This window comes from Aythya marila (assembly GCF_965140915.1).
Source record: "Aythya marila genome assembly, chromosome: 1".
Taxonomy (NCBI): Eukaryota; Metazoa; Chordata; class Aves; order Anseriformes; family Anatidae; genus Aythya; species Aythya marila.
The window spans coordinates 104,023,395-104,038,279 of NC_139042.1; the positions used below are offsets into that span (position 1 = coordinate 104,023,395).

The 14,885-nt window shown below is 40.0% G+C and overlaps 2 protein-coding genes across 9 annotated transcripts in view; both read right to left on the reverse strand.

Annotated features, from left to right (window-relative positions):
- Window positions 1–1,158: 1,158 nt before the first annotated feature.
- Window positions 1,159–9,939, reverse strand: LOC309873843 (cilia- and flagella-associated protein 298-like). The gene is made up of 7 exons (XM_082751595.1): window positions 9,720–9,939; window positions 8,792–8,959; window positions 6,856–6,923; window positions 4,468–4,626; window positions 3,837–3,968; window positions 1,793–1,888; window positions 1,159–1,692 (listed from the first exon to the last, which is right to left on the reverse strand). The coding sequence occupies exons 1-7, from the start codon at window positions 9,856–9,858 to the stop codon at window positions 1,582–1,584; spliced, it is 873 nt and encodes a 290-aa protein (XP_082607721.1). The 5' UTR covers window positions 9,859–9,939; the 3' UTR covers window positions 1,159–1,581.
- Window positions 9,940–10,079: 140 nt separating this feature from the next.
- The window catches only part of SYNJ1 (synaptojanin 1), a 65,203-nt gene continuing 60,397 nt past the window's right edge, over window positions 10,080–14,885 (reverse strand). For all 8 annotated transcript variants that reach the window (XM_082784844.1, XM_082784841.1, XM_082784842.1 and 5 more), the window contains one exon: window positions 10,080–13,197. In XM_082784844.1, the coding sequence (XP_082640970.1) occupies window positions 12,343–13,197 (855 nt within the window). In that variant the 3' untranslated portion in view covers window positions 10,080–12,342. The remainder of the gene's footprint in view (window positions 13,198–14,885) is intronic.

The following is a 14,885-nucleotide window of genomic DNA, read 5'->3' on the forward strand; positions in this document are numbered from 1 at the left end:
ACAAGAGGATTAGGGCATGAATAAGACTTACAAAAAATAAAAAAATTACCAGTGAAAAATGTCAAACACAGGTGTAAGTTCAGACAGCAAACATAATCAGACTGTTAGAGCTGCTGAGTCACCCTAGCACCACAATCCCAAAATGTGGCACCTGCATAAAATGTTTCACATAAAAATTTGACATAAGTTATTCGCTGATGAGCAACTGCCTGTTCTTGACACTGAGACAGTTTGTGAACATGATCTAGTTTGGCGGAGGTGGAGAGTGATGTGCAGGGGCAACTCGTTACCTGGACCGTGCTGCAAACTACACTACCGACCGGCTTCTTTCGCTTGCCTTTCTGCACTGCAGACTGGAAAAGAACTGCTTTGGGGTGTGAATGAAGGCATCGTTATAGTTGCTGGCTGTGAGTGACCACAAAAAGTATGAGTTCACCTGCCTTTAAAACACCCAGTTGATCCTCATGCAGAATTTTCTGAGCAGCCTGGCTCTGCACTGCGCAACTACTGACAAGGAGACATACGCACCTCTGTAGAAAAGCATCTCCTCTGAGCACACAGAAGCCTACACACAAAACTTGAGCAATGTTTTCTTAAAGACTTCTTATTCACCTAGGTAATTCTAGAGACTTAATTATCCATTAGTAGCCTAGAATCCTAAATCAAAATCCTCCCTTCAAAACAAACCCAACATTCAAGTCTACTGCATTTTCTTTGTTAGTCCTGAACCCAGAACTGAGACACTCACCAATAAATTTCATTTTTCATTTTAAAATGTTGATGTTATAAATAAAAATACTTCTAAAGTCATAATCTTAAGAGTTATTTCTATGGTAAAGATCTTACCCTATCGAGCTTGTTTTTATTGTATCCAATCCATTTGCACGTGATGCTTATTTCTGTAAACAGATTTCTGTCAGTCTCTGAAAGCATGACAGCTAACAGCTTGTTAAACTGAGCGAGCTCAGAGGAGTGCCTTCCAATGCCAAAGAAAAATAAAAGATGAAAATCTTTCTAGAATGCTTCATTTTCAATGTTACTGGAGTTTATACAAAAAAAAAATATTTTCCTTAAATAATTAAGAGGTCAATTCCTTTAAAAATAAGGTTAAGATCAGGTATGTCAAAATGCAAACAGGCACATAGAGATCACTGAACTTTTACTGGATTAGCCTGGGAAATTTTATTTATTTTTATAAAAAAATAACTTGTACAGACTGTACTAGCTAAAAGAAGTGCAAGAACCAACAATTAAAGACCACTCAAAACAATATCCAATATCCTAGCGCACATTTATTAGATATATTCTCTCTGAAATAGGTTAATATTTCAATACTCAAATTACAAGTTTCTAATAGAACAATCAACATGAACAGGACTGATTCCAATCTTTGCAGACACAAGTGCTGCTACCGTTGTATAGAAATGTAAACATTTACTGAAAACCTAAGGCTGAAAGAGGCATCTGCTATGGAAGAGACAACTTCAGCTTTTCTCAGAAGAATCTAACACACAACGCCCCTCTTAGCAAACAAGTGTATCAACCAAACAGCAGAAGAGGCAAAAAGGTGTTTGTAGAGCTTCATCTCGGCCCCCACTTGATGTCTTTTACGCCGTGAAATTGTCTTTTCAAAGCATGGCTGTCTGCCCACTCAGCGTTTAGAAAAGAGTCGTCATCATCCTCTTCTAGTTTCTGCGAAGAGAAGGGACAGGTGAAGGCAGCAGCAGTGAATTAAACCCGCGCTCGGTGTCTGCTGCAGCGTAGCTCACACAGAGCTAAAAGTCACCGCTACCTTAAGCTCCTCCTGCTTTTTGTAGTAGTACAGCATCATCTGTTTTTGCTCTTCATGACTAATCAGAGGTTCACGCCCTGGAGCTCCTTGTCCTTTCTGAAAGGGAAACCATAAATTTTGTTCACAATGGCATTTGTGATACAAAAAAGAACAGGAGAAACTGCTACGCAAAGATAGCAGAATCTTTCTTCAGACAGCAAGGTATCTCATGTTCGACAAGGTCCTCAGGGCAGGAAAATAAACATTAAGAAACTCCTGCTGCGTTCAGGTGAGACTTATTCTTTCATCCTGGCATCTTAATCATGCTGTCAATTTTATGAACATCAATGGAAGCTAGAAACAAGATTACTGAGTCTGTTTTACTAAAACTTCCGCTCTAAAAAACATTAGAAGCCTCTCAGCTTTCAGGCCATTCCACATGTCTCAGGAGGGGCCCATCCACCCTCAGTTTCCCTGCTAACACAGACTCAAAATGGCTATGGCTTGGTAAAGCAGGGAAGGAAGATAGTTACAAAACACTACAATTAAAATAAATTTTACTTGTTACTACAAATATTTTTTTCCAGGCAACTGTCCTCATGGAAGAAGTGATGCATGCAGCAGAAAATAGCTGATGACAGCTATTGTCAACAACAGCAAACAGAACAGTTTAAAGGGAGATGGCGAACCCCTTCAGGAACAAAAAGGGTCTGGCATGGTTTAAATTAGCTCTCCAACCCAAGAATGCGGGCGTCCAGTGTCAGATAAGAAAACCACCGTACTACTTCGCATTCTCTGAAGAGGTCCAGCAACTAATTAAGCAGTGAGACAACTTTCCCAGGAGCCTGTCCTTCAATGGCTGTTGAGTTGTCGCACCATTTTTCAGCCACCCTGACAGAAAAGAGAAAGCAGTTCTGGGCTTCTAAATGGCAAACGTGTAAGTCACTCGGCTTGGCTTCAACGAGTTCAATTACAGGCACTCGCAGACAGTAAGATCTGCTGTAGCCATTTTACTTTTCAAGGCAGAGAACCGAAATGCAGCACCAGAGTAACTCTGACCTACGGATAAGTAGGATGCTCTGAGGCATCCGACATCCACAAATGCATCCTTTGAATGTGGTGCTACATACACACGAACGGGCTAAGCAAGCTCCAAAAAAGTTCTGAAAGTGCACTGAAAACACAAATGTTCTCCCCTCAAATATGGCCTGAGGTGAACAGAACTGCAGTTAGTTTGTCGCTCTGTCCAGAAAATAATGACCAGGTTTATAAACTGAGGAGCAGCAGAATCTTTGCCTCTTTTTTGCTCACTGCTCCACAGCAGAGCTATGTTCACAAGCCTCATGTGCTTCACCACACCTGACTGAAAAGTCTGATTTCTTTTAAGAAGCTCAACCACGAGCTTTTGGTGAGCTGCAGCTGACAGCACAGCTGGGTGGTGCATGTGCAACAGCTTGATTTTCCTTCTAGCACTCAGCAGGTTCTCATTGAAGACTTCAGGAGAGCTCAAATTTGGGCTCTTTCACAACATGTGTCCGCAGAGAAGACACAAGCCCACATTCCCAAGGCAACCGAGGCAGTTTGAAGACCTGCCATCAAGCAACTGAGGACCCCACAGTCAGAAAGTTACTGAGTTGCAGAAACCTTCTTTGAAAAAAGGCAATAAGGGGTATCCACACCACATATAACTGTGCGTGCTGAATGAGTGGGTCTGTCCAGTGCTCCACACGGAGATGGAACTGAGAGACAGTTTGTTTGCCTTTTTTTGTGTGCGTTTCTGTGGTTTTAAGCTTTTCAGGTTGTGTTTAATCTAGTTTTAAGTAGCTCTTTGGTGTATTCTTATAAAGCAGGTAATAGCAACTACAGTAATTCCTTTGCCTATCAGCTAAATACTAAGAAGTACTTCGGATAAAATAAACTAAAAGCTCAAAATAGATTGAGTACAGCTTTGAGACACTTAAACTGGACCTAATCTAATCCATTTTAGACACCTACTACCAATTCTCTTCCACAAAGAATCAGACTGCCGTAAACAACACATAAAAAACCTTCCCGTGATACTTACTTTCTGTATCTTTACAATGATGGTTGTTTTCTCATTTTTGCCTACATAGTCAGAAAGCAACTTGGTTTCTTTCAACTCTTTTCCTGCCCACCATAATTGTGCTTCAGATTCTTTTATAACTTCAAGTCCGGCCTGTGACAAATAAACAAACAAGGTGAAGTTTGGGGGAGAATTTACTGGGGTTCTGGTTTTAACTTTTTGCCTTTTTTTGTCAAAAACTTTTTTTTTTTTCCCCTGGAAAATCTTTTTGGAATTAAGTGCAATTCAGCTGATTTTACACTATACACCTGTTTCACTTCTCTCTTCATGTTAATGTGCAGCATCTTGGTTTATATTCCATTCAATTTTGACCTAACAGCAACACTTTGGGCATTAAATTCTCAATATTGACCACAAGCTTAAATTGGGTCTCACACTTACCTGAACTCAGCTTTGTAAGTAACATTTCAAAGATACTTCACTCACCTTATTTCTAGTTAAGCTATTGGTGTGCTTTTATGTACACTGTCTGACAAAAATGTTAAACAAAATATTTCATGTACATGAAAACAAGCAGCCTTCACTGATAAAGTGGGAAACACCACAAATTTAGCCCAGACACTACATATAATACAAAAACACTACTGCATACGTGAGTCCCCGCCAAATCTTCTTTATCTTCCAGCTCCATCCTCACTGGGTCATGTGGAGGCAATCCCATTGGGTACACAATCATCACAGCCCCTCGCAGCTGGTCCAGTGCATCTTTCACCATCTCCATAGTAACACACACGTTGGCCTGAACTTGTTTCTGAAATGCAGGCAAGGATCATTCATATTTTACAGTCTGTAGAGAACTGTAAAATATCTACATATCTACATATATATATACATATATATGGAGATTTTACATGTACATATGTGTGTCTGCATGAAGACTTCGTTTAGTAGTCACTTTAAAGGTTCATTGCTGGGATATTTGAGCAAAGCTAACCATCTGCGCAAAAATAAGAGGAGTGCAAATTTTCTCATTTGAGTATTGATTTCCATACGTATCATTAGCACCCTCTCTGCTTACCTTGCTTACAGTGGCAAAAAATGAGAGATCTTGAACATCCACCAACTTGTGCAAGAGGCATTTAGTAACAAACATCTGTGGATATAGGCTTTCTGATAAGAATACATATCACTGCAGAAATTGGATGTGATTCATAAACAAGATTAAAACAGTAGAATTAACGTAGGGCTAGAGAAAGGGTCTAAAAACTGAGGGTTGAGTTAAAAATAGAGCACGTGAGCAAAGGAGTAAAGCTTGGCATGGTTCAGGCAGAGATCTGTAAGATCAAATACCTGAGATCATTCCAAACCCAACTGCAACAGACAGAAGGAAGATCGAACAAACAAAAAGCGAAACAAGATGCATGTGGAAGAGAAAAATTGACACTTTTGCTTAAGGATTTAACTGTTCCAATACTGAAAATAACAAGGTTTATTAAAAAAAAAAGTAAGAGAATGCTGCCTCCTTGTGGCTATTATTAAACCAGTTAACTGGCACGTACAATTGGTTTCTCAGCCTCAGATGATAAACTTTTTCTCCTTTTTTTGCTTTTTAAATATACAAACATATTTATTTTCATCACCATGCAGTGACGAACCTGCCAAAATACTTCACAAACTATCTTTTAACTTAATTCACCAATAAACAATAGTAATTCCTGGAGTAAGAAAGCATTCAGTGCAGTAATTTTGCAATTTCTTATTGTAAATGACGATAAGGTAGATAGTTGAGATAGCTGTAAGTTCCACCCAGGAAGAACTGCAGAGTGGAGACGAGATCTGCAGGTTTTCTTTTTCCTCTCAAGATGTAAAGCCAAATATTAATAGTTTCCTAGACATTTAAAAATAGAGTTGATCAGTTGTAATCCAAGAGTCCAAAGTGTCCACCCAGAGGAAATCTTTAAAGTAAAGCAAAGGCTTTAACTTCTCTCATTTCATCTCATTTAACATGTCTCATTTTGTATGGATTTTGTTATGACTCGAAACAGTTTGGCTGAAATCCTCCCTAAATTCAGGACAGGTTTGCTGCAACTCAGCACACCTGAGGCGCTGTCACACAACACAGTAGCTCCTCTGCTTGCCTCCAACAGATCCATGAAGCTGCTGGTAACGCTGAGCTGCTCACTCCAGGTAACTGATATGACACAGTTATCAGCAGTGGAACCGTCAAGAAGGCCAATTTCAGTGCACAGGCAATGTTAAAAAAATTGTTAACTTTATCTGTATGTTTAACTAGTATAAAGCTGTTTTCAAGTTCCACACCTGCTAATTCCCAGATTATAGAGGTGGGGAAAAGTAAACAGCTTGCAAACATCCACCAAAAAAAAAACCAATCTGATAATAAATATGATTTAATTAGTGTTTCAAAGTCATATGAAAGCTCAGACACTATACAGAGTATCTCAATATTTGGTAAAATGAAGATGAATAACTGAGTCTGTAGTTCCATCAGGGCATACCCTCTGACTTATGTTTACACACACGAACTCATGGAGACCAAGCTTGCCTCCAAGTACTTGTAAAACCAAGGCCTAATCTAAGAGATCAAAACATATTTTTCAATTAATTATATGTAGAGCCAAATGACTACGCTAATGAGCAAAAGGTACTTTATTGCAGAAGCATCACAGAATGAAGTTAATTTTTCACCAGAAAACACGACAGGCATCCGCCTCAAGAATGCATCAATAGCAAATTAAGAGCATGTGGATAAAATTAAATGCAATTTAATCATTCATGTGGTCTAGGCTGCCAGCATTCACTTGGTGTTTAATATCGGATTCCTTAACTTGTTGAACCAGCTTGCCAAAAGCCATTAAGAAAATCATTAACAGAAATGTCCGTTTCTGTTAGATTGTTCACATCACCGCAGGATATTATTCAAAAATCATTACCCCTTACACTGAAAAAGGCCCATATTTAATTAAGCCGTGCAACAACACAGCACCTATTAGGACAGTTCATGCTACTTTGGAAAACTTACCTTAGAGATTAAGGCCTTGGCTTCCTCTATTGTCTTTTTTATTACTTGCTGCATTTTTTCATTTGGAGCTAAAAATAAGAGATGCACACTTAATAATTTGTATTTACCATAAAACCAAACTAAACAAAAGCAAAACAAAAAACACAACCAACCACCACCAACCCAAAACAAGCAAAGGACCTGCCCTAGTTATTCTCTACTGTAAGCAAATGAAACATTGTTAAAGCACAAAGCAAGAGATACATAGGCTACTACATTGTAGTCTATTTACCACTTGCATAGTGCATTGTCACACTTCTTACTAACTCGAGAAACAAACCAGCATGTGTCACGGGAGAGTCAAACTTACATTTGCATTAAGCCAATTGACTGGTACTGAAAACTTCACTTGAGACAAAAATACTGAGTAAAAAGCAACAGCCATAATCTCACGCTCACCACAACCTAAAGCATGACGCTTTCCCTTGCTGTAACTGTTGTGGGCTCTACAGGCAGATGTGCTTTAATCAGGAACACCAGCTTGGAGTTTTCTGACTTTTTTTCTAATTAAAATCTCATCCTAATAGTAAATGCAGTTTTGCAACTACAATGCACATTTCATATCATAGTTACATATTTAAACTGTTATAAAAAACCTTCCTCTCAAAGAAAAACACAGTTAAACCATGCTCGTTTCCAGCTGAGTATTTAAATGCATCATTTAGTTGTATCTAATTTGGCCCACATTTGTGCTCTGTTCAGTATTACCGCTTTGTTGATATTAAAAAGCTGTCTACCCACTAACACATAAATGCCCAACTATGACTACGAGTAAGAGTGGTACTACCCTTCTGCTAAATTTACTTAAAATTTTTTACTATAAGGCCTGACACTGCTCACAACCATGCCAAACTCTGAAGCAAAATGCCTGCCCCAAGGTGTGCAAGAGACTCGACCACTTGTGGGAACACAAGCAGGAGGGAAAACATTTAGGTATATTGTAAGCTCTTACTGAAACTCAGCAAGAGCTTAAGCTTGATTGAATGATGCGTTGCACTAGAAGAATTATTTTCCCCAAAACAACATTTGGAATAAGCTGCTTGTGTATGCCAAGTTAAAGCTAAATTATTCAAAGCTTCCTCTGTAATTGAACTGCCTGCAACCAGCATCTAAAGGGCTGCTGGCCTGGCAGGGGCTGTTGTGGTGTCGGGGTAACAATAAAGCAGCCAGCACGAAGATGGTCACAGCCAGCCCTCGTGCCCCTGGCACTGAGGTGGCAGGGGAGCAGTGCTCGATGCTCGTACCAGGTGCTAAGGCAGGAGCAGAATTTGCAGAAAGAAAAAGAGATGAATGAGTCCAGGAAGCCTGAGTCACAGTGAATACAAGAACTGAGAGACACTAGAAGAACCTGTTAACTCAAAACACCTTAAAACTCTGGAGAGAAACAGTACACAAGTATGCACTTACAAACAGGGAGGATAAATTGAAGCAAAATAGTCACTCTCCATACTAGCAACTGCTTGCTTATTTTTGGAGTTTACTTCCAAGCAGTTACAGTTGCAAAGTTAAATAGCAGGTGTGCCAAAGAGATATAACACCATTTAGGCTTTTAAATCAGCATTACGCTAGGTCCTAACCCAGGATTTATGTATGTAACTGAACATTTAGCTGATTTATTGTGGAAAAAAAGGCTCTTAAATAGCTTCTGACATAACAAATCTACAACTGCCTTTAACATGGTGTGTTTATAGGATGATCACTGTAGTTGGCAAAGAAACATTAGCTGGCTATCAGGCTGGCCTGTTATCGAATGTATACTAAGTATTGACTTGGTTTTCTCTTCTTCCAGGACAGTGAGGTGAAAATGAAGTTCAGAATTATGGTTTTCACGTTCCTCATGATATCACAGATTATTTATGCTTACAGAGAAAGAAGCAAACCTCTTGGCTCTATTTACCATGTCCATTTCTTCGTCCAATTTCATCCTTCTTGAAGACACTCCCGCCACTGGGTACACACTTTTCTGCCCACTCATCCTTTAACTTCAGTTCTTCAATTTGCTCTTCCGTCAGCCCTTGCATGTTAAGTGGCAAGTAAACACCATGCTCTGCCAGCTCCTGCATCTCTTTAAAGCGTTTGGAGAACAAGGTTAGAGACCTGTGTTACTGAGAACACAGCGCTGAGAAACGCCCTTCTGGATTATGCACATGCAGAAAACCTTACTGCTGGGCTTCAGTTTTTAAAGATATACGTATATGAAAATAATAATATATATATATATAAATGCTTTGTATATATATAAATATGTTGTATATATATGTGTTAAATATAGATATATGTTATAGATATGTATATACACACAGTAATTACGTTAAAATTCACACTTTTTCACATGTGCATGAAACAGTGTAACAAATGGAACAAGCCTACATGATACCAGCTGATCTTGAAGGTCTTTTCCACCTTTAATGATTCTGTGATTCTCTACGTGCTGGCCATGAACTTTTCCTTACTTTTAGTCAGCTGTAGCTGACAGCACGTTCCTTTTTCCAAACCCTTTCGGGAAGGCAGCTTCTTTCAGGAGGGGAGCACGTTTTACCGCTGCACAGCAGCGAATCTCTCCACACCTGGGATAAACGGGCAGCCTCTGCCTTTAGTGCTGGATCAGAGCCGTGGGGTCAGCCCGTCTCCCGGTGCGACCCAAGGGACAAACGCAACTCCCTGCGACCATTTCTGCCCGACCGAGGGCAGGCCGAGGTGTTTACCCAAGGGGTAGCCCCTGGTTACTACCGCCGGCTCCTCGCTGCCGCTGCCTCCCCCTCCGCCCTGCCCTGGGGCCCCGCCGCTCCCCTCACGCCGGCCGGGAGGCGGATGGCGGCCGGTACCTGCGCACAGCCGCTGCACCTTCAGCCTCCCGTTGTAGATGCGGGCGACGAGGGGCGCCAGCTCGGCCAGGCGGGCTCCGCAGGCCGCCTCCAGCAGGAACTGGCTCTCGTCGCCGCGCTTCACGTGCAGCCGCACCATGGCGGCGCCTCACGGCCCCTCACAGCCCCTCACGGCTCCGCTCTGGGCATGGCGGCCGCCCTCGGCTGCGTTCGTTATGGCGGGCGGGGCGGGGGGACACAAAATGGCGCCGCCCCCTCAGCCGCGCCTCCCCTCAGCCGCGCCTCCGCCGCCCGCCGCAGGGCAGGGGCTGCTGCTGCGTGAGCGGCTCCGGTACAAAGAGAGAGAAGGGTGAGTTGGTAAGGGCAGGTATGTTTATTTCGTTAATGCAACACCGCCTTCCACAGGGTATATAACGGCATGGTGCACGCCACTGAGTTTCAATACTGCGGTTCTGGAAAGTATACAGCCATAAATACCGTGTGTCACAAGCAAGAGAAAACGGGTACATTTTTACCACAATTTACCACAGGGAACACAGGAGTCATGAGAAGGTGTTGAGCGTTTCTATGCTGAATCCTTAGCCGTCTCTGATCTGCTGCTAGTAATTTGTTTCGTTAATACACGTCACGGTGGTTAGCGATATTTACACACACTCTAGGTTTGGAGCAGTTCTTGTGATCTCCGCAGTACGTTGCTGTCAGCCTCCGTAATCCTGTCTAGTGCAGAGGTGCTGTATACCAGGTAGGTTTTAGTTTTTAATCACTGTAATTAAATATTCAACGAAGAACATATTTATCACGTAACTCCCACTAGGAAAAAGTTTCCCCCCAAAGTTGTTTTGCTAATGTAAGAATATACCAAAACACCGATCACACAGATGTTTATAGCCAACAATGTAAAACAAGGTAATCCACATACTGAAGCACAAAGATTAGAGTACCACTGCTGTTTAAAATGTGCAAGTACTGTTTAATGAGCCGAACAGAAAAAAGCACAATATAAAACTCACGATAGTCACTTCTCTACCCAGCTGCAGCTCATGGCCAACCAGACAGTGTTAAAGGAAGAGTGGATTATTTTATAAATAATGTTTTGATAGCATTTGAGGATTTTAAAAAAGTACTGTCGTTCTGTATTTTACTACTGTAATGCTAGTATGTTGAGTTTCAGTCATTAATTCTGCAGAACCAGTACAGTTTGTTTGCAAGTAAGCCCATGAGTGTAGGCAGGCAGTTGCAGTCCCCCAAGAGATGACAACATCGTGACACGTTCAGCTTGTGGTGAAAGCACACATCTGCACATGGAAGTTATGTCCCAAGACACTGCAAATTGTAGGGAAATCAGTTATTTTGAATTTGCTCATGATAATAAAATACTACATTTTATGTAATTTAATGTGAGCTTTAGAAAACATAAAAGCACAGAGTTGTATTTTTATAGAATAATATGTAAAACTGAAACTTAGCCTTTGCTAGCCTCAAAGCAGCACCACACACAGGATGGTCACCGTCTCTGGGGAACAAAGGGTCACGTATTTAGTATAACTGCAAAAGCGACTAAACGATAACATTCACCTCAGAGAACTGCAGTTCTCTTTTCTTTGAAGGCGACATTTTTGACAAATGCAGCAGTAAGTATAGTAGACAGGAAGGATGGTGGGAGGACAGCCCAAACATGTAAGGTGACTTTTTCCTCTGATGTTTTACAATGACCGCTGATTCTTTCATGCAGGGCCTTCTATAGGACAAGAGAGCCCTTCCAACATGTGAAAGAGGGTGGGACAAGCTAACGGTAATATGTTGTCTGTAACTGGTAAAAGACTGCTTTATATATATCAAGATTCAAGGGGATTTGTTTCCAGAGGTTGAGGGAAACCTTATGTCAATTGTTTCCAATTTGTGTGTGGGGAGAAAAAGTATCTTTAAAATAGTAATGAATAAGTGGATGATATGGAACAATTACTCTGAACTACTGCTAGTCAATATATGTGACAATAATATTTTAACACCTGAAATGTACTGACACAGAAAATCGAAGTCAAGTAGTGAATATATTAATACACAAAGCATTGTTTGTATTTTGAAATTAAACTATTTCTGTTGTGCCTCACATTCAAATATAAGCCTTACAAATCTCCATAGCCTCTGTTATAAATTAAACAACTTCTAAACAATACTTGTCGACATTCAAATCTCAATAAACTTTGGCAGCTCTTTGGTAAATACTTATAAATATCAATTGACAAAACAGTAAAAAGGGAGTCGGAAGGCTACCAGCAGGGAGCCTCTTTTGAAATTCCACAAAGGGAAACAGAAATGAGAGAGCTCCCTAAGCAAAAACTATTTCCCAGGTTGGTATATTTTATTGAGATTAGTAGCTCATCCTTCTTTTTCTGTCTATTCAAATACTATTACATTGGGATTTTCATAAGTTTCAGACATTTTTTTTTGTGCTCTACCATATATACATATTCAAAATTTATACACAAATAATAGTGGCTGCTTATGAGTAAAGTTTCAGTGCATTTGACAATTAATTATTGCACACAGAATAATCTCAAATGCCCAATTATTCTACTGGATAAATCTAGCAACAAATATATCCTCTTATATTTTTGAACACCTATCTTTCTGTAAAATCTTGTGTTGGTGACACCTTAGGTGCCGAAGAAGTGGTGAAAGGATCTGCAGGGGATCTGTTGCTGGTTATTCTTGATGGTATAGGAGGTGCGGGTGGTCTTCTTGCTGGCATTGTATAGAAGCAATCAGTAGAACTTTTATTCCAGTCAGTATCAAAGTTAAAGTCTGAACCAAGAAAAGTATTTTGTTCAGTGCCCAGCAAATCTGGAGATCCAGCTGTCTTCCTGGAACCGATTCGCTTAAAATCTGGAACACTTTTAGATGGCTTTAGCTTTACACTGAAATTCTCCTCCTCATCAAACGTTACCCATCCTTTTGGCTGTACATTTTTTACCATGAGAGAGTTACTTCGCAAGCAAAAACTGTTTTCAGATGCATCAACAGAAAATACAGGCTTGCTCGTATTACGACTGGGGGGATTTAGGGAAGGGAAAGGATTGCAAGCAGCACGTCCTTCCAGTAAATGTGAAGTTAATTCAGATCCTTGGGTTTCTGTTCTAAATGGGTTTCCAGCATTAACAGTTCTTTCAGTGAATGGGTTTGTGCAGTTCAGTCCAGTAACAAATGGATTTGGAGAGCTGCGCGTATGTTCCTGGGATGCGTTAAAGGTTGGAGTAGGAGGCATTGCTGGCATGCAATTTACAGTATTCAAAGTATCATAATTTCTTTGTGTTGCAGAAGGTAACTGCATCAACTCCTTTTGGTTTAAGGTTGGAACAGCTGATGTTCGAACAGATGTCTGCATCTTTGACACAAGCAGCTTAAATGACAGGTCTTCAAAAGGGTCACTGTTCAACTGTGTTTCGAGTTGAGTGCCGTAGGCTCCATTTGTTTTAATCTGGAAAGAAAACAAAGTGCTTAGTAAGTCAGGGGGCTGTCTCCTTTTAAGATCATTACTAACTCCCCATTTCTCAGTTCTATAAGAACAAAACAAGCTCTTGGTCTTAAATGAAAACTGTAACCAAACTGTACTGAAGTTCTTTTACAACAAGTGCATCATGCAAGTTGCTTCTTTTCTGGAAGACAATAACCCTCGGCCCCTTCTCTGAAGTAAAGCTCACTGGCTGTTAAACACAAGTCCCCTCTCGTCCCCCCCTCACCCATGCCATCGGTTCATGCAACTCATAATCCTGGCCAAAAGCACTAAAACACAAAAGGCACAAATGGTATCAGAAAATCTTTGAAGAGCTTGGGCAGATAGGCTATATTCTGAACAAGTGATAACCCAACACAGACGTGAAATGAAAAGCTCTAGGTCTCACTGTCGGAAAGGTTCTAATGCTGATGTTACAAGCAATATTTAAGCATCACAATGAAAGGGAAAATTAGTGTTATTAGTATATGCACATTAGGCACTTCTGTGTAGACATATCTGTAGGCTTCTCTGCTGTTTCTTGATGTGTGAAGCTAAAATCAACAGCTTTGTAGGGAAGAGGAAGGACTTTCTTTTAAAATACATTATTATTTTAGAAAGGCAAGTTATCATCGTTTAGAATAAGACTAAATGGAAAAGCCAGTTTTGTCCATGCAACTTCTTAAAACCAAAATATTCCTGGTTTTATAAATTTCTTCAAACAACAATGTAACTTTTATACTTTGTTACAACTGTCCAGAAAAGGTAGAATGTTATCTACAGTTTGTTCAAGTCATGACACTGACAGAACAAAGTTTGGAGCTCCACCTTATTAAGCGAAAGCAAAGCAATTAAGCTTAAGTTGAAACAGCTTCTGAGAATTCCAATTTCACAAATGACTGTCATTTTAACACATTGTTTTAAAATACCCAAACATTTATACCTTTAGCATGAAAATTGCTAACTAATGTTTTGTTGGAGTAGGAAGCTAGCTAAAATTATCAACTAAAATACAATGTTATAATGGCCTAACCTCAGTCTCGTTGTTTTTATTGCATTTATTGTCCATAGTCTGAAGCATGTCTCCACACATCCACTTACCAAGGAGCTATGCAAAAATAACATACTCTAGAGACTCTCAGGACTAATAAAAATATTGGAAGGTTGTTTGTTTTTTTTTTCCAGTATATCCACTGCAGCATTTTTATTTTATTGTTTAAATTGCATCTTTAATTGGTTGACAGGAGAAACAAAGCACTCTGGCGACATTGCATTTGCTCTGGTGTTTTTTTATCAGAACAATGCACCCTGATACGCCTAAGTCAGGGTTTCTAAAACAGATGAAGCCTAACGTTACCAAACCATACATAGAATAGTTCGCCTTCTAAGTCTACAGTAGTGTAGAAACACTATTAAAACAAAGATATCAAGGATCTGAGGGGAGAAATGTAAATCTTTGAACTATAAAATGAACGTAAATCAAATGCAGCTTGGCACAAGTTGATTACATTCTATGCTTATTAACCAAGTAATCAAAAAGTACAAAATACCAAAAGAAACTATGCATCCCAATTGCTCTTTATTGTAAGCAAAATTTGGTCTGAATAATTCTGGAAACAAGTGCTTTTAAATTGTCCAAAACATGATGACTTTTTAATTTTAACAAACAGCAT